This window comes from Poeciliopsis prolifica, unplaced genomic scaffold (genome assembly GCF_027474105.1).
Source record: "Poeciliopsis prolifica strain line A6 unplaced genomic scaffold, Auburn_PproV2 SCAFFOLD025, whole genome shotgun sequence".
Classification (NCBI taxonomy): Eukaryota; Metazoa; Chordata; class Actinopteri; order Cyprinodontiformes; family Poeciliidae; genus Poeciliopsis; species Poeciliopsis prolifica.
Genome location: NW_026562400.1, coordinates 981222 through 1005280, shown reverse-complemented (window position 1 = coordinate 1005280; position 24059 = coordinate 981222). Strand labels below are relative to the sequence as shown.

General features: G+C 34.5%; 1 protein-coding gene across 1 annotated transcript; it reads left to right on the top strand.

The window, feature by feature from the left end:
* Nucleotides 1-567: 567 nt before the first annotated feature.
* zgc:113232 (uncharacterized protein LOC541546 homolog) lies at nt 568-17881 on the top strand. Its single transcript, XM_055047272.1, has 26 exons — nt 568-644; nt 2203-2287; nt 2713-2778; nt 2878-3035; nt 3817-3960; nt 4404-4457; nt 4546-4599; nt 4955-5008; nt 5167-5220; nt 5663-5716; nt 6596-6649; nt 6929-6982; nt 7192-7245; nt 7514-7558; nt 9740-9793; nt 9887-9940; nt 10417-10470; nt 13029-13100; nt 13438-13473; nt 14115-14159; nt 14283-14315; nt 15423-15569; nt 15800-15976; nt 16370-16460; nt 17132-17209; nt 17369-17881. The coding sequence occupies exons 1-26, from the start codon at nt 624-626 to the stop codon at nt 17572-17574; spliced, it is 1998 nt and encodes a 665-aa protein (XP_054903247.1). The 5' UTR covers nt 568-623; the 3' UTR covers nt 17575-17881.
* The last annotated feature ends 6178 nt before the right edge of the window (nt 17882-24059 follow it).

The window sequence follows — 24059 nt, the reverse complement described above, 5'->3', positions numbered from 1 at the left end:
CAGATGCCAGACAAAAGTGTATTTTTCAACAAAACTTTATTGAGATGGAAATAAGACATTTTAATTAATAGATTTCTTATTTTCTGAGGTGTTTGCTGCAAACCCAAACCAGAAACACATCAATACTTTATTTTTTAATCGCAAGTCATGTCACTACATATTTATCTTTATTTTTGTATGTTTTCCAACTATCAACCTGGGATGCTTCCAGTTCACTACTAATTTTAAGACTTGAAATTAAATCCAGTTGGGTTTAATTTTAAATCAAATCTCTTCATTCCAGTGTGGCTCAATCGGAAATTCAGATTACGTATTCATAATGAATTCAAATTCAGTTAATCTGAGATAATTAGATAATTTCTTAGATAACTAAGGAAGTGCATCTGATTTAATCCAGAGATTATGGTTCTTCAAGCTGAAGCTGCTTTCTGGATCTGGTATTTCTCACCCTGTTGGGAAGTCAGAGGTAGAAAACTGAGAAGATCCCGTCAGAACCTGGGAGCCCGACGGATCCTGGAGGCAGGCAGCTAGAGTCAAACCAGAGATAATGCTGTGACGGTGAAGAGCCGACTGAGTTTGTCCAAACATCCTGTTGGACATCTGGGGCGGTTTGAGGAGACGCCATGGGAGCCTCCAGGGATAAGGTGAGAGGAAACAGTTCAGGATATCTTTAGGCTTTGTTTGCTCTATCTGCTATTGTATTATAAAGCCAATTTAGATTCAATAATCTATATAGTACACATTTTCTTTTTACAAGTAAACTTTGTTTAGGATGAGCAAAAATAAGTATATTAATCAGATGTTTAGAGAAAAAACTTAGCTCTCTTCTTGAATCAATTAGCTGTTGTGTGAAGAACTTTTAAGGATGAGAGTAGAACAAGCAAATTTAACATTTTATTGGTGAAATTGAAAATATCTGCCAGATCATTTTAAAAAGGAGAAAAATAAGATTTGCAACACCTTTAGATCAAACGCTTCACTGGTTTCATGTGATCCTAGAAGTAATTTCTAATAGGTTTCAGAAGTTATCATTTCTTCAGAAGTTTAAAACATTTTAAATCCCCATGCAAAGAGTCATGGATAATTTTGCTGAATTACCATTTTTATTATATTGAGAGAACATAAACATATTTACCTGTTGCTAAGAATAGTTTTTCTAACCTTAATTTGTCTGCTATTCTAGAAGTTTCTCTGTTTCCTGAAAGTCACTTTGCTTGGTTTGTCTTTTTTATAAGTTCAGTAAGGAAGTATGCATCTTGATACATTTATCAGATTTTATTACTTTTTTCATAATTAAACTAAAATAAAATGAATACAATATACTGTATCTTCCAATGAGGATGTTTTGACTTGAGTGTCCCAGAGATTCCTCTGCTTGTTGGTTCACTCTGACCGCTCTATTCTTTATCTCACAGACTTTTAAATACTGCATTAAATGTTGTTCAATTATTGAATCTTGGTAGAAGGTATCCCTTGTTCTTGTGTATTGCAATAATAAACAACTTGGAATTTAATTAAATGATGCTTAGGTTAAAATAACTTGTATTTGTTATTTTTGTTCAACCCAGCTTCCTTAAATTGAGTGTGAGATTTACACCTGGAAGTTGTGGTTAAGGTTTCATCCTCATCTATCATCTGTTTATTGACTTTGTGTTCAGGTCTATCAGCTGTGTATGTGGTTATAGTTTAGAGCTTTTCCTTGACTGATCTTCAGGCTGACAGTGTAGCTTCAGGAATGTCAGACGAGTCTGAGAAAAACTCGAGCATCCTGACAAAGAATCCTCAGCCTGTTGAGTTCTCACCCTGATGTGGCCTGAGTCACATCTACAGGCTAAAACCACCATGGTTTCAGTAGACGGTCCTGATAAACTGGACCAGTTTAGCCTCTCAGCCTTATTTTAGACCTGCAACAATTTGAATTTGGTGTCTTTTTTATAAAAAGTAAGCTGGTCAGAGTGGAGCTGTTTCACAAAGGACCCATACAGGAGGTTAATATTTCTACATTCACATCAGTGAAATAAAATAATTAAAAGAGCTAAAAAAATGCGACTATAGTCAATATTTTTCTCTTGAGTGGGTTAAAAGACCTTCTGTACGTCCACTTCCACAGCAATTTGAAGATTTTCAGTGATCACATGACTCAGCTGAAAGGTCCCAAGCAGGTATGGTTTGTAGATATTAAATAATTTGTGTTTTCATCAGGTTTCCCTCCTCTCAGGGCTTCTGCTGCTGGTGCTGTGTGTCACCTCGTCTCTCTGCCAGGATGAATACTCTGGATACCTCTCAGGTCAGACCTGCTCCATGTTCCGGTTAAAATCATCTTTCTGCTCTCACTGTTTATACCTGACTGCAGTCTCCTGTGTAGCAACCAGTGGTTAATACCAAGTTAACTTGATCCACATCCAAAACAAAAATTTTATTCAATTCTTCAGAAAACTCAAGAGCATTTTTGCATGAGTGAAAATTAAATTAAGCACAAAACGATCTTCAGATTTCACTTTTTCTTTTATTTTTTTGTTATAAATTGTAACATTTTAAACCAGCCAGTTTTCGGACAACCACTACTTTATCACTGAAGCTGCAACTTTAATATCGTGCCGGATTAGGTTGCAAACTGAAATAAGCTGTTATTTAAATAATTTTTGTCAAATACCTGATGCACAAATGCATCATTTCACCTGGTGACTTGAATCTGATGTCCATTTATTGCAGGTGAGAAGCACACCTATGAGTCGTCTGCAGTCGACCACTATAACGACAAAGGCTCTGGTCGATCCGGTAGGACTCCACCAACGGTTAAGATCAGTCTTTATTCACCAGCAGTGGCTGGAGTGAGCAAATCATCTTTGAAGTTTTGTGATTTACTGATTTTTCTAGAGCATCAACTTGAGCCCACTCAGATCTATGATGAAGAACAACAGCTAGTGGAGGAGGACTATGACCCACCCAGCGTTACTATGTTCACCGAAGACGTCTTTCCTTTCCCCATGACCACAGAGTCCCACTACGCGAAGGAGGACACTGAGACCATGCAGGTAAGACAGGAACATCCTAACAACAGGATTTAATTTGTTCGATATTTGTGTCGTATTCTCATGAACTTATATAAGTCTTGGTGAAGATGCTGCAAATCAATTAAAAAAGAGAAAGCCTTGCACTCTTATGACATTAAGTTTTGTAGCATTGCATTGAAATATATGCAAAAATATTTGCAATGCAAAATAATAATGAAGCCTCAGCACAACTGTTTACTTCCAGGAATATTGTGCATTATTTCTTTATTCTTCATTCCGTTTCATATATATTATTTTATTCTGTCTTTGTGTGAGTCTGTTTTCTGTTACTTCCTGTCACTCTGCTGCTGTGGCACAAAAATTTCCCCAATATTGGACACTAAAAAATATTTATATTTCTTCTATTCTGGGTGTAAATACCTCTGCAATGTCTATAATTTGTCACTAGTAGGCGCCACAGTCAACCAAAGTAGTACTGCACACCGTAATGAAGTTTTATTCTTCTTTTGTTACAAACTAAGTGCAAATTCTGATCTTTTCAGTCACATAATTTTGGTAATTTTGTTTTTTAATGTAAATAAAATCTGCAGCAGGGCATTGTTCTTCCTACTGTGGTTTTGAAAAATAAATGTTAACTTAAATACATCAATAAACATAAATGTCAGGTAGTATTACACTTATATATCTAAACAAAATACAGCATTTTAACTTTGCTGCAGATTTTTTTTTAAGTAAAATGAATCAGGAAGTCTTCTATGGCCTCTGTGACAGTTTGCTGATATTTTAATGATTTTATTTCCAGGTGCCTTTTAAATACCCAGCCGGACCGGACGCAGACTCCTCACAGGAGGAATCGGGAGGCGATGCGGCTCTCGGACAGGAGGGTCCGACTGAGTGTGACTGTGAACCTGGAGAGCCCGGTTTTGCTGGTTTTGCAGGACCAAAGGTATAAAATTATTGCATCAAGTCACTTTAATTTCTTTATTGTAAACTGCAGCCTGCTTATAGCAACAGAAAAACCAAAGAGTTATTCTTCTGTAAGAAGTAAATGTGTCTCTGATTTCCAATTATGGATGTTTTTAGGTCACCAATAAATATTTAAATAGGAAAACATTTGATAATAATCCCTATTTTTTGTCATTCCTTCTTGAAGGAAACTATTTATCTGGTAAATAAAATGATTTAGTTTCAAACAATATATAATTTTTTAAACCAAATAGATCAAACATTTTGAGATTTCCGTAACTGAAGGAGCAGCTTTGGGATCTGATTACTTTTTAAATATTGTTTGAAGCTTCTTTGTCTTTATTTATTCCCAAATATTAAATTTACCTGGATTTCATTGTACAAGTGTTTAGTTTATATGTCATGTTTTTGTCCATTTGCCAGGGGTCCAGAGGTCTACCAGGTCAAACTGGCCTGCCTGGAATCCAAGGTAGAGAGGTGAGTCTAAAATCCATGCTATAATTTGTTTCCTAAAGACAGAAGACGCAGAAATGAGGGTGGATTCAATGTATGCTGTTCATTTTAGGGATATAAAGGAGCGAAAGGAGTTCGGGGAAAAGGAGGAGACACTGGACCTGTTGTAAGTAAATTATACAACAGCAGAGGCAATGGATTGTGGCACATCAATAATGACTTTAGTCCATAATACCACTGTTTGCATAATAAGCATGAACTGAAAGTAAAAGAAGATTTTAAAACTTCAGGTGAAAATGAAACCAGAAGTAAACATATCAAAGACTGTTTGTGTCAAGAGAAAAAGAGAAACCAAACTGAATCAGATGCAAGAAAATTAGTTGCCAGGTTTAAAAGATTTTATTTGAATATGGAAAAAGTAAAACAAAAAGTTTCAAAACAAAATAAAATAAGTGTATCTCTATGCAGAAGAACAAAATGATATTATGTTCTTCTGTTCTGACTGTTCTTGGCCTTTGCAGGGTGATGCTGGACCTGAAGGAGAAGAAGGAGCTTCTGGTTTCTCTGGCGGGATGGTCAGTTTTTTAGTGGAAACCATGGCGATGGCTTAGCACAGTTTGAGTCTGACGATATGTAAACTTAAGTAAACATATTTAATTGGGTTATTTCACAGGACTTTATTTAAGGTGAAAATGTTTGATAAAGAAGAGAAAACAAACTGACTGATTTTCAGGGAGAACCTGGACCTCAGGGTGACCCAGGTGAGCGTGGAGAGCTCGGTCTGAAGGTAAACACATTTACCTCCCACTTACAATGTCTTCAAATAAAAGCCAAATTATCTAGGTATGACCTTACCCATTAAGGACAAGCGTTGAAAGAAAGGATGGGAGGTACTTGCCAGTATTTAAAAATAGTTCAAAGATTGTGTGGAATGATTAGCCGATAGTTTTCCAGCTTAACATTTTTTCTCCAATATGTTCATGAATAAAAACCATAAAGTCGTATGTAAAATAAGTGGCAGAGAAGAACCATCTATTATGAAGTCTATTGAAGACAGCAAAAGACAATAATCATGCTAACTAATAAACAGTGAGAATACAGATCCTTGTGGTACTCCATAATAAACTGTGGTGAATCATGTAGATTTTACATGAAATTAATTATTCATATTTATTAAATTTATTCATATTTCTGTAATAATACTTCAGTAAAGTCTTGTTTTTGTTTAGGGTGATGTCGGTATGGAGGGCCCGCGAGGAGGAGCAGGAGCTGCTGGTGAGACTGTAAGGAACTAAATCTGCTGCCTAACTGGGGAAAGTTTGAAATGGAAACGATTTCCAGTCGCCTTTATTTCTTTGAAATTTGTTTCCACAGATACATTTAGTCTGTTGGCTAAAAATTGAGGATATAATTTTTTTTTAATGTTTTTTAAGTTTCTTAAATAACATCATTACATCCAAAACATAAAATCAAAATTGTATTGTATTGATTACAGATGCATTTTGTGCCGTAGAGTGATTATTTGATGAAACAAAGTTGTTTTCGTAGTAATTGAGACCTTTCTGGCTTTTCAGTGGTTATACATGTTTAGGTTGATGCAGGTAAAAGATCTTACTTTGTCATGAGGTAAACCAGAAAGTGACAGATACCGAAACGGATTTGGAAACCACCCAGAACCTGCTTCACCACCAACCGCCATAATTGTTGCTCTGTTGACACTAAACGGAGAAGGGCAAGAGATGCTGGTGGTGAACTGGGGGGTTTTACTGGCCAGCAGCGGATGCAGCTGTTAATTAGTGGGATCAAATCACATTAGGATCTTTCAAGTTGAAGCTTTGTTGTAATAAACAGCCTTCTTTTGGGATTCAATTTTACTTTCACTTTCAGCTTCATGTGATCTCATTTTATTTTGCCTAAACTTTTTATATGTTATAAGTCATATTCAAGCACTCTGAAGCACTACTGAAAGTCTTATGATACAATCAACTGCACTACATTTTAAATATATTTCTTTAATATTTAAATTCACATTTGCAATGTTTTTCCTTTCATTTCTTTTAGTTGTTACTTAAAACTTTTCAAATTAGCCGAGTTTGTGATTTACAACCAAAGAATTATCACTTACCTTGTTAACATTTAATTTCATCACTGGTTTATCTCAGGGATCTCGCGGTGACCCAGGTCCTCCAGGGTCGAGAGGAGGTAAAGGTGTCAAGGTACCAGAGTGTTTGATCTGTATGGTTCTATTTGCAGCATATATTTATATTTGGAAACATATTAAAAAGATACAAATGCATTTTTTACGTGTAATACTGATGTAAAATCAAAAAATCTTGCATAGAAGTGTTAGAAAATGTTTAGAAATGATTTGAATTTACATATCTTGAAGATGTTTAATCCATTCATTTTCTGTTAATACATTTTTAAAACAATGAATGCTTTTGGTTTCTATTAATTGAATAGTTTGTTTTGTCATTTGTGTGTTTTTTGTTCAGGGTTCTCGTGGTGACCTGGGTAAGCAGGGTCCTCAGGGAAGAGATGGAAACAAGGTAAAATAACAAAACTCTAACATCTACACTAGAGACAGTATTGGTTTTTCTCAAGAATTCATATAAATCCTATGAATAAATGTATATTTAAGAAAATATTTAATATCCGAGCTTATTTCTACTCTAAAATGAGTGACATTTATTGATCTAAACATAGCTAGCTAATAAGCAGGAGTCTCCTAAATCAAATATTTAATCTTGTCTCTCAGGGTCAAACAGGAGCGCCCGGGTTTCCAGGTGACGTTGGAGAGAGAGGCAACGCTGTAAGATAAAACCCTCTTTATAGGGTTAGAGACATGGAAACACGTCTCTAATTATTACACACTGAGCATTTACATAATATTGTACCTATTCAGTTAAAATTTCCCTTTAATTTGTTTGCATTACAACTATCAGTGAAAGAATGTTTTGTTCCTTTTTTTGTTTATGTTGAACTTCCCAAATATAGTTGAGCATCAATAGAGAGAATACAAATTTCTCCTTTGTTCTCCCATCTGTGAATCACTTTTAATAATTGATGTTCTTCTTCAGGGTTATCCAGGGCAAACAGGACCTTTTGGGCCAAATGGACCAAAGGTACAGAATCACAGCGAATACAGTTCCTGTATTTTCATTTTACTACTCACTGAGGATGAAAGCACATCTAACATTTAGGGAGTTTATGTGGGTATCATATAAAACTTCTGCTGACATCTCTTTGGAGATTTTCACTTTCATAAAACAGACATTAGTATTAATAACTTCAGGGAGGAAATAGAAAGGTTGGTGTGTCACCATTTTGCATTTCTTTTGAGCTGTTTTCACCTGGTTATTTCACAGTGATGCAATATCAAAGAAGAAATTATGCTTTGTTTTTAAATATAATTTAAGGTAGTGTAAGAAAAATTACACACATTTTAACACATCATATCTTAATACAACATATGGGCAATTTGAGTAGTCACAAGATTTGGGTCAGAGAACAACTTTGAATTGTTTGATTGCTGTTACAAAGGAGAAAGTCCCACTTCTTATCTAATCTCTTTTCCTGTGTCAACTGACACAGAAAGAGAAAATGAGTTTTCTGTTGTTTTATCTGATGACTGAAACATAGTGCATGTTAGTCAGAGTATAACTCCCCTTTGAAGGTTGAAGACTGGACATTTTTATCATGTGAATTACTTTAAAGTTCAGAAATTATCTTGGTTCAATGAAATGACAAACAGAACTGCCCCTGAAATGTCCAGTTTAAGTAGTAAAAATGCCCCCAAAAGCTTTTTGACCTTTTCCTTACATGTCAGAATGACATATAAGAGCATACATACATCACTAGTCTCTTCACTAGTGATGTATGTATGCTAGTAAGAAAAGCTTAACGACGTCAGAGTGAAAGTGAATTCATGCCAGACATAACAAGTATATTGTGTTTTGTGTAACGCCGTCTGAAGTGCACTCCATTCGTTTCTGGAGTTCCCCTAGAAACTCATACCTATAATCTCTATGATTATAGGTACGGTCAGTGCTGTGTAATATTTCCCTAGATATAAAAAAGTATTTGTCTCTAACTGGTTCTCCAGCAGACTCATTTTTCAGGAACTTTGTGAAGGGATTACTGTGGGTTTTCCCGGATGTTATTCTTCATTTAGAGCAACATAAAAAAACTGAAACTGAAACCAAATGTCAGAGATTATAAGATCAGGATTGTTGTGTTTAACTAAATATAAATAAAGCAAAAATGTATGGGAAATGAGGTCTGGTTAAATTTACTTTTGGTTTTTGTTCAACAGGTGTTCTTTCAACATTTTCACTTTTACATTTGTTTTGTATCAGCATGCTAGTTACAGATATACTCTGCAGCTAATATGTGTAAGCATTAGGTATAACCACTATTTATCAAAACCACATTCTAAAGTTTGTCATTTATTTATTTAATTTACTATATTCATTTTATTTTTGAAGAAATATTTAGTTTCAACTTGATGGGTAACCAGCCACACGCACAAACTCAATATAAAGTCTGATTGATTCATCTTCTGATATTTATCCTGTTCTATCTACCTCTGTGGTCTTCAACTTTACCATAAAGCTTTTAGATGTTTCCTTGTTCTATCACACCTTAATCAAACAGCTTATTACCAGGCTGGTACAGTTAATTAGTCACTGTAAGTGTCAAAAAAAATATAACTTTAATGACATTACATTCATCAATGGATCTTCAAGGCTGATTGCAGATGCTGAAATAAATATTGATTTTAATTCTGACAGTAGTCATGCTATCATCAAAATGTGTTTAGTAACATTTAAAAAGAAGACGTAGCATCGTAAGCTTTAACACATTCTGTCATATTACGGTCAGGAAAGGATCAAAGTAAGAAGCTCAAAACAATGAACTGATAAGAGACGAATTATCACAATAAAGAACACCGGGGAATGAACTGATAAGGAAGACCTAAACGGCATTGACGACAATAAAAAAACTCATAAACAATCAGAAAACAAATGAAAACCAAAGACACTGATGACAGTGGATTAAGGTTTTTGAGAAAACCTTGTCCTAACTTATTCTAACACATGGAGATTAACTCATTTATCTTAAGACCCATTTTATGATGTTCATTTATAGTTGGCCTTGATCTTTACTTGCCAAAGTAATTACATCACCAGTGGTTTAGTTTTTGTGTTTTATGATTGGATTTCTGTTTTTTTTTTTTTTTTTTAAATAGCTTGTATATCATGTCTATTCTTCTTCATTGTCCTCCTTTCCCGTTTGTTACCCAGGGCTCTAAAGGGTTGGGTGGCTTTCCAGGAAGCAGTGGCGACCCTGGGGAGGATGTAAGTGGGTTAAGGCCATAAAGTCATAGAAAAGGTATCATCATCTGTTGTTACTGTAAAGATTGTTTTTTTCTTCTCGCTTGGCCTACTTAGGGTCCAATAGGAGTCCCAGGTGTGGTAGGAGAACCGGGGCCATTTGGTGTCAAGGTAACTCAAAATATGTCTGATGCCAATCAAATAATTATGGCACTTTAGATCATTTATTTATGATAATTGATCATTTTATCTCCTCAGGCTGTCAGCTGTGGTGCAAAACACTTCTTGATTTAAAATCACTCAGCAGGGAAATCCTCCATGTGGTTTTCTTTCTGTCATCCTCTTTCTGAGGAAAAGGATGGCAGTAAATCTGAAATCCTCGTTTTCTTAGTCACTGTCTGCAGTTGATCTCTGGAGAAATCTTTTTGTGTTGCAACCCAGATAGTATCATATTCCATCGCTATTGATGTGGATTTTATTTTCCCTGTCACACAAGTCTATACAAATCTGCTTGGCATCCTGTCAAAACTGAGTAATTTCTGGAAGGAAGGAAGCAATAAATTCCACATTACAGTAAATCTAAGTTAGTTGTTATAAACCTGCCTAGGTTATGTTTAAATCTGTTCACTGCTTCCCTTCCTGTGCAGGGCAGTAAAGGGGATCGTGGTGTTCGAGGACCCCGGGGCAGAATGGGCAGAGTGGTGAGTTTCTAGTACTTCGAACATAATATAATATAATTTCCTGAGGGAGTCTTCCCAAGGGATCAATAAAGTCAAGTCTAAGTCTAAGTCTAATCAAACTCTTAGTAGGAGACGTTAACATGCACAACTCATGAGAAATTCCCAGGGAGAAACAATGAACACTTGTAATGATTTCCTCTTGGTTTTTTTTTTTTTATAATTGCTGAGTCTGAGTCTGTGTGTTTTCTTTTTTTTTTCCCCACTAATGATCCACCTGCAATGTCCTCTATTTTATTGACTCTCTAATGGAGCATATATTCAGCCAAATACAGAGGAAATTTGTTTTTCCACCTGTCGTCGCTGTCCTGCACACAAACATTTATCTCCCAGACCTTAGATGCCCTAAACCCTCTGCTTTCTCTTCCTGTTACTTTCTTTATTTAAATTACTTCAGGTTATTTTTTGTTACTGCTTCTATCAGAAAAATAAATAAAACCAAGAGTCGAAGTATAACCACTACAAGTATAGAAGCATAAATCAATTAGCCAGTGTCTGAAATGGGCCATTTCTTGTCGATTATTAGTCGATTAAATACTAAGAATTTTTTTTTCTTTTACTTATTTATTTAATTTTTGCATAAAAACTCAGAACTCCCACCATTTTTAATAACAATGATTAAATTATGGTTTGAAATACATTGAGTTTCTGCAACTTATAAACACATGATTAAATATTAGTAGAATTGTATGTAAATATTTGAGCCAGTATGCATAATTTTGATTCCGTACTAAACGTTGGGTTCTTAAGAAATAACAGAGAAGTTATGTCTTTTGTTTTGTTCACTTTTCATCTTTCTCCTTTTTTTTCCCCTGAATAACATAGTTGAACTTCAGCGTCAGGATTCTTAGGGAATTCTTTACATCTGCTTTTAGTCTTAGGAAGTGAAAATAAACTCCCTTTCATTTGAAAAGAAAACAAAAACTCTAAAACTTTTAACCAAATTGACTGGGTGATTTTTTTTTTTTTTTAAATTACGTTGAATCAGATGCAAGTGTTAAATAATTTGAAAACACATTCATTTCATCCAGCTGTTAGCAGAAAAACCAAGAATAACTTTTAGAAACTGCTAAACATTTCAGCAAATGAACTCCACTGAACACCGGTCTGGGAATTTTTAGTTTCCCAGATAGGAGCTAAAAATGTTCTGTCTGGGAAAAAACATTTTTAGTTTTCCCAGACTATAAAGTACTTTACTGTATTGTAAGTGGTATTGTAAGTTTGTACATTATAGTAAAAATAAACTAAATACATAAAGGGATGCAAAACTTACCAAATAAAGCTAAAATAGTCTGTATCATGTACTATTGTATGTTATCTTTATCTAAAATCTGTCTTTTTTTGGTGTAATCATCCCAACTATTTTTACTGCAAACAGATTTAAAGTGATCAATAGGATTGAACAAGATTTTTTACAAGAGTTCCTATAACCCAAGTAAAAACAGAAATGTTTAATAGGGAAGTTCTTATAGATGTAAACTAATAAAATGTGTTGGACATTTTCAAAGCGTAGTGGTCAGCAGTTGTTTTTGGTCTGAATTACATCAGAACCAGTGACGTTTTCTGAAACCAGAAAGGGTATTCCCCTTAGAGACCAAAACAACAAACACTGTCCAGTATGTTTATTTCCCATAAAGAGGACTATGTCTTTCAACTTAACTAAAGCTTTTAGCTGATTTCAATAAGTGACTCACTATTTTATATATTGAAATATTTTTACCAAGACTTCTGTATTTCAAATGTCAGACCACTCTAAATAATTCCCCACCAGGCTTCTGCTTTCTTTTGAACTGGCAGCAAATGATTCAGCATTTTTTTACAGTTAATGTAAACTGAACACCGCATTATAGATCCTCTTGAAGTAGAAGTATGAACGTCTTTTTGTTTTAGTTTTGTGCATATACAGGCTGAAACATTTGCCCATATTTCTCTGCAAATTAGCTCAAGCTAAGTCAGATTGAGCTAATTTGTTGGAGCGCGTCTGTCAGCATCTGTGACCGTTAATCTTAACAGAATAACCACAGTCTGAAATGAGCCTGTCTGGACTTTGACTGGGCCATTACACAAAATTCATTGAGTTTGTGGTTTTTATGTGATAAAATGTGCAACAGTTAATGGAATATAAATTATTTTACAAGATTTTGTATTTAGATTGCTATTGTCAATGAGTTTGTTCATAATTAATAATTTCAGGCTGGTATTATATTTGACATACTAGGACTGTCAGTATTAATTCAAAACTAAATTCAATGTGATTTCTTCAATTTATTTCTTCTCCAGTTTTCTTTCACAATACAACCCAAAAAATACCCTAATTCTCATCTGTTTCGATATTTTATTATGGTCACTGTGGTAATTTACGTTTCTTTCAAACTGTTACACTACAGTTTAATCCTCTGTAATGTTACTATAATAAATTATCCAGATTTCAAAGGTCTGTCGATGGGGATGAATGATTTCTTAAGCTCTTAAAACTAATGTTGAATAAAGAATCAACATTATTGGATTTGTTTTTCCGACAGGGAGCTCAAGGAGAACCTGGAGATGCTGGAATACCAGGAAAACATGGACCCAAAGGTCTGCAGGGTCCAACAGTACGTACACAATACAAACAAGAACTAATCAAGTTCAAATCCAAATTATTTCTTATTAGGTCATTAATTACAAAGTTTTTACTGTAATAGGAAGGAAAGATCAGTTGAAGAAATATCAAGAACTAATTTAAAAAGAAATTAAAAACAACAACAGTACTTTAAGATAACATGTAATTTTTTTTTCAAGTTTATACCAAATAAAACAAATCCTCTTGAACTCTGGAGGCCTACAAATGTTTTATGACAGGATGTTTTACTTTATGTACAAACACTTTTTACTTATTAAAATGTAAAACCTTTCACTATGTCCGTCTTTTAACTCATTTTTCTCCTCCAGGGAGCCAAAGGGGAAACTGGACCTGATGGACAGAAGGTGAAGTTTATAAAAAACAAATGAAGAAATGCTATTGTTGACACAAAGCTAGATCGCTGAAATGTTGTTTTAAGAGATGAAAGTGGATTTATCTGTAGGCTGTGATCTTTGAGAGATTGTATCTCAAATAATAACCAGAGGAAAAAAAATCCTGGCAGTTATGCATTTTGATTAATTATCATGAAAAGTAATTGTAAAAACTTTTAAATTTAATGTGTAATTTAGAAAGACTAAAACAAGTAAAGTACAAAATAATAAATGAACTAAATGACCAACTCTGAATCTAGCTAATATTCTAATCTTTGTGATGCAAGACACATTAACATTTGAGAAACCTGGGATTGATTCAGTCACCTTCTGACTGAGGGATGATCAGATCACCTCCTGAGCAACAGCAAGTACTGTATGTGGTATCAAAAGTCATGTTTTCAAACCACAAGTAGCTAAAAAAAAATGTCCCTTGGCCTCGAAGGGAATTTCCCGTCTGTGTTGACATTTATTTTTGCGCCTTGTTCTTCCTGTTTTTCAAGGTTTTTTTAAACTGTTATTGGTTGTAACAAGGTCAGGTGTTGTTTTTATTAAATGTATGACTAATCTCAACTCCCACGTTTTTCACACCTTTGTTTGTTTACAAATCACAGGGTGCAGGAGGCCGGAAAGGCCTGAAGGGGGAGAAAGGCCAAAAGGTAACTTTCATGTCTCATCATCATGTGACAGATCTGTTGTTTTTTATTTCACTTCTCCTTTCCAATACTGCTCGTTTTTTAACGTATAGTGTATCTCTTCCTTTTTTTCTTTTCTCCTCTCAGGGAGGAAAAGGTGTCCATGGAGACAGAGGACAGGTAATTTGGGAATTTCCAATGCAGAAATGCACACTTCTCTCGGAAAGAGTCTGAAATAGCAAAGAGATATTTTTGTGATTAAATCATAAACTTTCACATTTTGTTTAAACAAAGCTTTGTTTAAGGTACAAGTAAAAAAATAATAATTCTCATTAAGTTTAGCTAAAAGAAGACACCTTTTTTCTCTTTAATTGTAGTCAGCAAACTGCTAGATTAACAAGTTTAATCAAACTCAGTCACCTCCAGGCACTTTGCAATAGTCCATTTAGTCATCCATTCCAATTCCTCTCAGTTACCAAAAAATAGTTCAATTAATTAAAAAAAAAGTCTAAAAAATTTCTAGAAGATATTATTGAGTCATTGTCTTACAGTATTCACTCCTCCTGGACGTAGCGACAAACTTCACACATACTACATGCAGCAACAGTGGAGAGGAAAACTCCTCTTTAACAGGAAGAAACCTCCAGCAGAACCAGAACCTGGCCCAGTTTAAGCTGGCATCTGCTGCAACAGACTGAGAGACGGAGAAGACAGAGCAGATACACAAAAAGAAACAGATGAGCTGATGTAGGATCATTTTCTATGTTCATGAGAGTAAAAAGTTAAAACCAAAAGACTGATTAGTTTATGGCAGCATTGTCTATTATTTGGTAGCGAAGCCAAACACAACACCAGACCAGATGTAGAAAAATTACTGAGAGAAAACAAAAAGTTGACAGTTGATTATTACAAATAATGCAAATTAAAAAGTAGAAGAAGCAGAAAGAGAGAAAAAGTGGTCAGTTTGTCCTCCAGCTGCTGAAACCTATAGCAGCATAACTACAGAATCAGCTTAGGAAACCATAAGCTAGGTTAACTTTTAGCTTTATCAAAAAGAAAATTGATAAACCTTGTCTCAAAAGTAGAGAGGGTGATCTGTTTGGATCACCTGAACCAATCAGATCTCCAATGAACAATAGAGCTGATTATTAAAGGCCTTATGTGAAAAGGAAAATGTAAATCTATATTCTGTATTTTCTGTCAGACTGATAAATGAAGTATTAACAGTCTCACTATGGATGTTAAATTAACTCTTCCTTTTCTTTCTAATCAATTTTTGTCTCAAAGCGAGGACCAGTAGGCACAGGAGGCCGTAACGGCGTCCCAGGTCCTGTCGGACCACCCGGCATCCCTGGCTCCAGAGGAGACCGCGGTCCAATCGGTGACCCCGGTGGAAAAGGTCGTATGGGACCAAAAGGAGCTCCCGGTCCAGCTGTGAGTAAAAGCTGCATGAAGCAGAAGCTGTAGAGGCGAAAAATATCAAAACAACATTTTACTAAAGTTGTTCAGATAATTGCACCTATTATCCCACTTTGCTAGCAAAAAATAAATAAAAAATAGATGACTGAATAGTTTATGATTAGATATTGACAAAATATTTTGCTGAGGTTTTAGTTTAGTAGTTTGCATCAGAATATAAGTTGATTGGGTTTTTGGTGCTGAAGGGTCCTGGTCTGACCGATGAACAAGTCCTGCAGCTCTGTAGAGGCGTGGTCACGTCCCAGTTAGCCCAGTACGCCGCCTCAATCCGAGCCAAGTGCACCCAGGGCTGCCCCATCAACAACCAGACTCTGATCGGGCCTCCCGGGGCCCGGGGACCAGCGGGGCCACCTGGCAGAGCTGTGAGTGCTTCTTCAGGTTTCCATCACTGATATATCGCCAATTTGTTTTGTTCTAGATCTGCAGAGCAGAAGTGCTTCTAAATATATATATATATATATATATATATATATACATATATATATATATAAAATATATATATATATATATATATAAAAAAGGCTTCTGTTATTTTTTTGCAGTGACCTGCAAGTAAAGACATAAAATATATTAATTAGGTTTATATTGCTTAAGCTGTGTTGCAAAAATAATCCCATAATTCCCTGAATTTCATGAAGAAATATCTTGAATTTCTCCTCAGTTGTGTATTTTTTGCCGGCTTATAAAATCTGACTCTAGTCAGTTTTCCGACTTTGTGGAGGAATTTATCCAACATTTCTACTTTTAATAACCAGGGCAAAGCAGGAAAAGCTGGAGAGAAGGGAGCCAGAGGTGTTCAAGGACAGAGAGGACTGGAGGGACAAAAAGGAGCTGAGGGACAAAGAGGTAAATATTCCTGCTTACTGCAGTTCAGGCCTTTTCTATTCTACAATGATCAATGATCAGAATAAACAAGCATCATTCTGATACACAGTTCCAGCTTCAACCACTTTACACTGTGAGTGAAAATAGCACTTCGCTTTGCTTCCTTACCAGCAAAAAATAAACAGAGAATTTCTTCTGGTAATTTTATTTTAATAGAGGGAGAAAATGTCAACAAAAAAATCCAAAAATAACCATATTATCATGTCACTATGCAGTCAAATACTTTTTTCCTGCATCAGGAATCTACTTTCAGTAACCAAGTGAAGCAACTTCAATGTTTTGGATTCTGCTAATAAACTGATATGAAAATGAAATTAAGGCTTCCTTTATGACATATTAAATGAGTCAGTCAGACGTCTAAGCTATGTTTTATTTCCTTCACTTCAGTTTCAGGGTTGAGCTGATTTGAGTAGTTTATTAAATTAATTGAACTTCTTGAAAACTGAATGTTGTGTTAATTCGTATCTTTGTCTAATATCAAAATTTGCTGGATGTGAAACATTAAAGTGACAGAAAAGTGAAAACAAAATGACTGTAAGAAAATATTTTTTCACACCTTGAAATAAGGAATATGTCCATATTTTCCCAGTTCCATTTTTTTCCTCTGCTGCTTTATGTATTTTGATCCATAGGTCAGAAGGGAGCTAAAGGCACGACAGGAGATCCAGGTAAAGGCCTGCAGGGTTCAGATGGACCGCAGGGACCCAGAGGTAGGATTCTTCTCATTTCCAAATAAAATCAACACAAAACTGCAGAAAACAAAATGTTTCCTTCAAATTAGTAAAATATTGAACTAACTAACTTTAAATATTATTGGAATGGATTCACAAATCCTTTTCTGAATGCCATGAGTTTTTTTTTTTTCCCAGGTGAACAGGGTCACCAAGCAGAACCCGAAAATGGGACGGAGGGTCCACGCGGGCCCCGTGGTTTCCCTGGCTCGGTTGGGCCTCCTGGTTCGGTCGGGTTCCCTGGCGTGCCGGGATTCTGTGAGATGCGGGACTGTGGCATTTATGCACCGGTGATGCGCAAAGAGCAGGGCCTGGTGAAAGGACCCGCAAGCTCAAACATCTGAGCCTGAAAAAAACTCCAAACAGAACAGAATTTCTACATCCAACATTGCAGTTTATTGTCATAATCTGCATTAATATGTGAGAAATTGTTTGTGCTTTCAGGACGATAATAGATGTCACAACTGATGGTACAAATTGATCAACTAATCAATTGATCAGTTGATCAACTGAGAAGTTGCATAAGAGCCAGAAAAAAAGGGAAATTCTGCAAGAGCTCAAATTTATTCAGCTGAATTTGTTGATATAAACTTATGAAAAATTTAATTATTTAACAGAGATTCCTTCTTTGTCTATTTTTTCCTCCTCCAAATAAAGAAACACATTTTATGTACATATATGTAAAGAGTCTAACTTTCCTGTTTTTCTTTTGTTTTAAATAAACTGATATTTTAACCCCAGTGTCAAGTGTCTAAATCGTTTCATATTTACTAACTCAAACAATCGATTCCTCATCTTCATCCAAAACATACCTACAACTTAACAAGTCAAATATATTTAAGAGTGAAATTATGAAATGTTTCACTAAAGTATCATACTTATCAGGTTGGTTGTTGTTTAAATAAATCATGCAGAGTGGTTTAGAGTGTGCAAAAATATTTTTTTATTTTCCCAAAACAAATCAAGCAACAGCAACAGTTCAAGCTTGGTCCGCAGTATGAAAAAAGGCAACTCTATAAAAATTGTAAACAATATTTGAAATATTTGGCAGGTGGTGAACATGATATGGAAGGCTTTCTAACAACAAAATAATAATAATTTGGACATCAATACATGATTGGCTGAGTTAAAAAAGTGCAGGGATACAATATTATTAAAACATAAATTAAATAACTACAAAAAAAATAACAATAAAACAAAGAAGGACAAAGTATAAATATTAGATTTCAAACCTCTTTTTTAGGCACTTTGACTTCCTATGTCCATCCTGATTTCAGTAATATAGATTTTCGTTGCTAGAAAACAACTAAAAGTCACTGTAATTTAGTTTAATGCCAGAGTGAGTGATTTTTAGGAAGACCTGAGATGTTTCTGGAGCAACAAAGAGCATCAGAGTGTTAACTAATCTAAAATCTGCTGGTCCAACTTCAAACGGAACCTTTAAGAAAACCACTTGACCTAGAATAAAGTGTAATTGTGCATTTACAATTATTAAAATTAAATACTTAATATTCATTTATTAATTTTGAAACATGAACTCGCCTTTTTGATTGTATTACGATCTAGCAGTGAAAAGAAATGAACTGAACTAAAAAACAGTTTTGGTTTTTAGAGTCCTGATTCCCTTAAAAAACAAAAATCTAATCTAAACAACCAAATGAGAAGAAACTAAATGAGAACTTAAGGATGAGAACAAATAAAAGCTAACAGATATGTATTTTATTTTGAATAAAGTTGAGGTTAAAGTGGTTTATAACAAGGTATGATATTAAAAATATTAATAATAAATAACATAAAAATAATAAATAGTGACAGGAGCAGTGGTAATGACATTGTTACAATTCGATCTCCCTTTTTCAGTGTTGATACTTGGGCATTATCTTAACTGTTTTTCTTTATTTGTTTAAGTCTTTAAATGTTTCATAAACTCTTAAATATTTTTATAAGCATGCTTTTTAGCAATATTTAACACTGACCTTACTTTTCCATCGATACTAATTTTTTCAGGGTGTTTTAAACCATTTAAGTTTTAATTTTTTAAAGTAATCCACGTAATAGCAGCTTTGATGGATTAAAAGTAGAACAAGAGAAGTAAAGCTTCAGTATTTAAGCAAAACAAAAACAGAGAGTAACACTGGAATGAACAAACAGAAACGATGCTGACAAAATACTGGAATGTGTACACAAACGACATTTTACAAAAAGAAAATAGTGAAATATGGTTTCTTATATTAGTTTTTAAATAGCTTATAATGGTAGACTAATGTTGGGATTTTTTTTAAAAAAAGCAGCATATTATTTAGATATCTGGCTTAACTGGTTATTGAACTTTTTTACATTCATTATGTCAGTTTTGTAATGCTGAATTCAAAAGTGATTATATTATATTGCTATATTTGCAAACAAGCAGCACACTTTTGAATTATACAGTACTTGATGTGTTATTTGATTTATTAAAATCTGGATTAAATGTTTTCAGTATATGGATATCCTGTTTCACATTTATGGGGAACATTTAGAGAACAGTCTAAATAATATTTTGTACCATTGTTTAGGTTTGCACTGTACCACATAGATCCAAACTTCTTAGCAAGAAACTATTTATTTCTCTAAATTTAAAAAAATCCAGAAATAACTGTAGTGTTAATTTTCTTTTCACCTGATCAACAACAGTTTGGATGTTCATTCAGCTATATAAAAAATATTCTGTATTTAGCCAATTGTAGTAAATCATTGCACCAAAGTCAAAGAGTTGTTCAATGTTTCTGTTATTGAGGTAAGACCTGTGAGATGCTCTTTGATGCTCCAGTAAAGTGCTTCTTCTTCCTTCAACTACATGCAGATCCAGTTTTTTTGTAAACATTTTAACTGTAAATGCAGAAAATAATAAAATCAAACAATTAAGACCCTTTTTATTCCTTTATCGTTTTTGTTTTCTTTTTTAGGTAAATTTGGACTTTGAGTCTGTGTAATAAAAATCTGTCTATCTATCTATCTATCTATCTATCTATCTATCTATCTATCTATCTATCTATCTATCTATCTATCTATCTATCTATCTATCTATCTATCTATCTATCTATCTATCTATCTATCTATCCATCTATCCATCTATTCAGTGCAAAAGTAAAATAGTTAGTCCTTCTCTATTTTACGAGATCCTTTTTTGGCCACCAAATCACAGCTCATTCAAAATTACACTGTTTTTTTCTGTCACCACCTAAAACTGTCACAGTACTTTGAAGTTCAGCTGCCAGTGTTTTGTTCTTCAGAGGTGTTTTTGCATACATTCACAAAGTTTGGGGACAACTTTAACTTAGGGAATTTGATCTGATGATCTTTTTACAGTCGTTATGATAATTTCATTGCACTGTCAGTCACAAATTGGAAACAGATTATAAAAAACGCTAAAAGTCACATTGAAAAACATGCAGAAATTGACTTCTGTCAGATTGATACTGCTCTTATGACACAAAAAGAACTGGAGAGAATGAAAGATTTCCTGAGATGAAGATAGAGTGCAGTCAGAAAAAAGCTGATTTTCTACATATCTACGCATTTTGCACACTTTTTGATATGGCGAATCCTAACTGAAGAAGCGGAGAAGCCGTTCAGTCAAGAAAGTGAGCAGCAGCACCACAGAACCTGAAATTAAAAAACAAATAATAATAATTAGTCCAGAAGAGCTTTAACTGTTTGATCCCATTTAATGGGATCTACTTAGGCCACCACAGGTGAATTTAGATTTAAAAGATATTTAATTTAGTCAGATTTAACACATTGAGCATTTAAAACTTAGGAATCATTTTAAAAAAAATTTTAATTAGGATTAATACTTAGGACTAAGCTTGTGTTTCTTTTTTCATTTTTTCTGCATGTCTAAGAGTGTATGTATTTGATGATGGGCTGCAACTAATAATTATTTTAATAATAGATTATTCTATTGATGATTGAAACAATTTATTGTTTCAATTATCAATTTGAAAAATAGCATATTCTGCGGATTTTTAATTTGACCACGTAAGCCTTTTTATACAATTTTAGAAATACAATAAAAGATGCAAATAAACATGTCAGTTCCTTTCTTAAATAAGGGAATAAACATTTTCTTGCCTAAAATGCAATAACAACATTGCTTTAATGATCATCTACAGCAGAGAATGCATCTGCATTCATTGTTGAGTCTCGACAATCCAGTTAACAATTAATCAATTGCTAAACTAGTTGACGATTATTTCATAAATAAATTCCTCGTGATTAATCTGATCAATTGTTTTGGTCAATTTATCTGCAATTGAAGACATTTTATAAGTTACAGTAATATCACATAAAAACTTTCAGAAGTCTAATAAAAAAAAAAAAAACACACACACACAGTAAGGACTTACTCTTATTTTTTGTCATCCCATTGGTGAATGAGAGGGAACACGTTTGGCCATAGAAGGTCATACGTGTCTCCTTAATGTCACCATTTACCTGCATAGATGAGCTTAAGGTTAAAAACACGTTTTACCCCTTACCAAGTATTAAACTTTAAATTCAAGCCCTGGTAGAATTAGATTAAAATAAAATAGAAAGCTGGAAACGTACATGGCACACAGTGTTGACGGTCACTGTCAGACGGTTCCCACATCTGTCCAGGATTATCCCATCATCATTGATCTCCTTGCATGGAGATTCACAGGTTTTGGTCTCATCAGAGATTTCAGCAATGTTCTACAGGAACAAAAGCAGAAACTGATGTTTTACTTCAGAGCAACACAGAAAACGTTCTGAAAATACCAAACAGAACATGTGAGTTGTGGAGAGAAAGTGGAGGAACAAATTTTCATGGATTTTATTTAAAATAAGAATTGTTTATGATGTGCACTGACTGGCTTGTTATTCTTTTAATTAAAATATTCTGATTTATTAATATCAGTTTCAAAAAAATGTTTCAAGAATGTTAGTCTGGCAAGAATTTAATCTAAGAATTCAGATTTTAATCTCAGGAATCTGATTTTTTCCCCTCTGAATTCTGAGATTAGGGACAGATTTTTTTTTTTCAGTTCCTCTAAATCCTATTTCACAGATTAAAGATCCTATTTCACGTTAAATGTTTAAACCCATTTAACGTGAACATAGTGAACTGTTTTTCACAGTCTGGACTTGTTTAAATCCCTAATTTCTTTAATCAAGGACGTGTCTAAGACTGAATAAAGTATCTTAGAACAAATGCTGCTTCTTTAAAGTACAATTTGGTGTTTTTATTGTGTTTATAAAAATTCGAGGAAATGCTATTTTCTTTGTTTAGCAGTTCACCCTGAGCCTGTTTACAGTTATTTAGAGTCCAATATGTAGTGATGTAGTAAATCTAAGAAAAAATATGGGATGTGAATATAAATGTAGGCATACTGTTGGATTTATTTAAGCTTTGTTAGGTTTTTATCTTTCAGAAAAGAGAAGGAAGTAAAACACTTTCTGAAAAATTCAGACCTGGAAAAGGATTTATCCAGCTCTCATCTCTTATAGAAATGTCAGCAGGAGTTGTTTGCATGTTTAAAACCATTTAACGTGAACATAGTGAAACTTCCAGCTTTACCATTTCATTGGAGCTCCATTTGTTATCGCATGAAAGATCATGCGAGTATTTCACAGTTCGGTCACAGCAGGAGAACTTTGAGGTTCTGACCTGTACTGGTGAGCTGCTGCTCGTCGACAAGGCAACTGCTGAGGAAGCAGAAAAAAAAGTAGCAAGTTGTAAATGTGTTTTTTTTCTCCGAAGAGTTTTTGCAGCACTAGTGGCTTGTATTTTTGACAGTAGGCAGGAGGGAGAGGAAGACATGTAGCAAGGGTCGCTGGGACTGGGAATTGAACCCGTGACATCTGCATTGAGGACTGAGGCCTCCAAACGTGGGGCGTGCTAACCCCTGCACCATCCAACTCATGACTGTTAGATCTGATAGTTTACTATAAGTTTACCACAAATATAAGGAAATTATTTGCAATGTAAAGTATTAGTGGTAAAACTGTTACTTGCACTAAGAAGGTGAATATATGCATTCATGGTGGGTTGACTGGTTGCTCCAAATTGTGCTCAGCTATGTATGCATGTTATTGTACCATTTGTCTTTATGTTGCCCTATAGATTGGCGAACCTGTCCAGGATGCAGGAGAAGTGAGGCACAGATCTTATTAATTGTAAAATATCATGCAGAGCAGCTGCTTGTTATGAGACCTGCAGTTCTCCTCAATCTACTTCTGCACATCAACAAGGATCTTTTTTTAAACATGTGGTGCTATGGAAATCTGTTTCGCAATTCTGATTTAAAAAAAAAACTCATTACTATTGATAGTATCGAAACTTGTGTTAAGTTCCTGGTTAATATTGGGAAGTTTTCACGTCTCGACACGTGTTTGACTAACCAAATAGTTGCATCACTGCGGGGTGGGAATTCCCTGACAGCTTTCATTTCACTACTACATGCTTTTCCCTGAGAGTGGAAAAACCCCACGGAGAGCACGGGGAATACCTGAAGAGTCCACTTTCACTTTAACGAATGTTATTATTATTATTATCATCAGGATAATTGTTATAAAACCGTAAATATGTTTCCTAAAACTTTACATGCTGTGTTTTTAATTATAGACACATCGCGGTATAATAACTGATTCGCACCTCCAACTCACCGCCTCCCTCCACACGATGTTTCAGAACCGTATTTTTTTTTATCATTATCATTTTCTGTTTTCTACACAAACATTCCGTCATTTCCTCTTTCAATATTTTACAATTCAAAATGATGTGTAAAAAATTCCAAACCCGTTTGAAACGTGCGGATTTTAATTT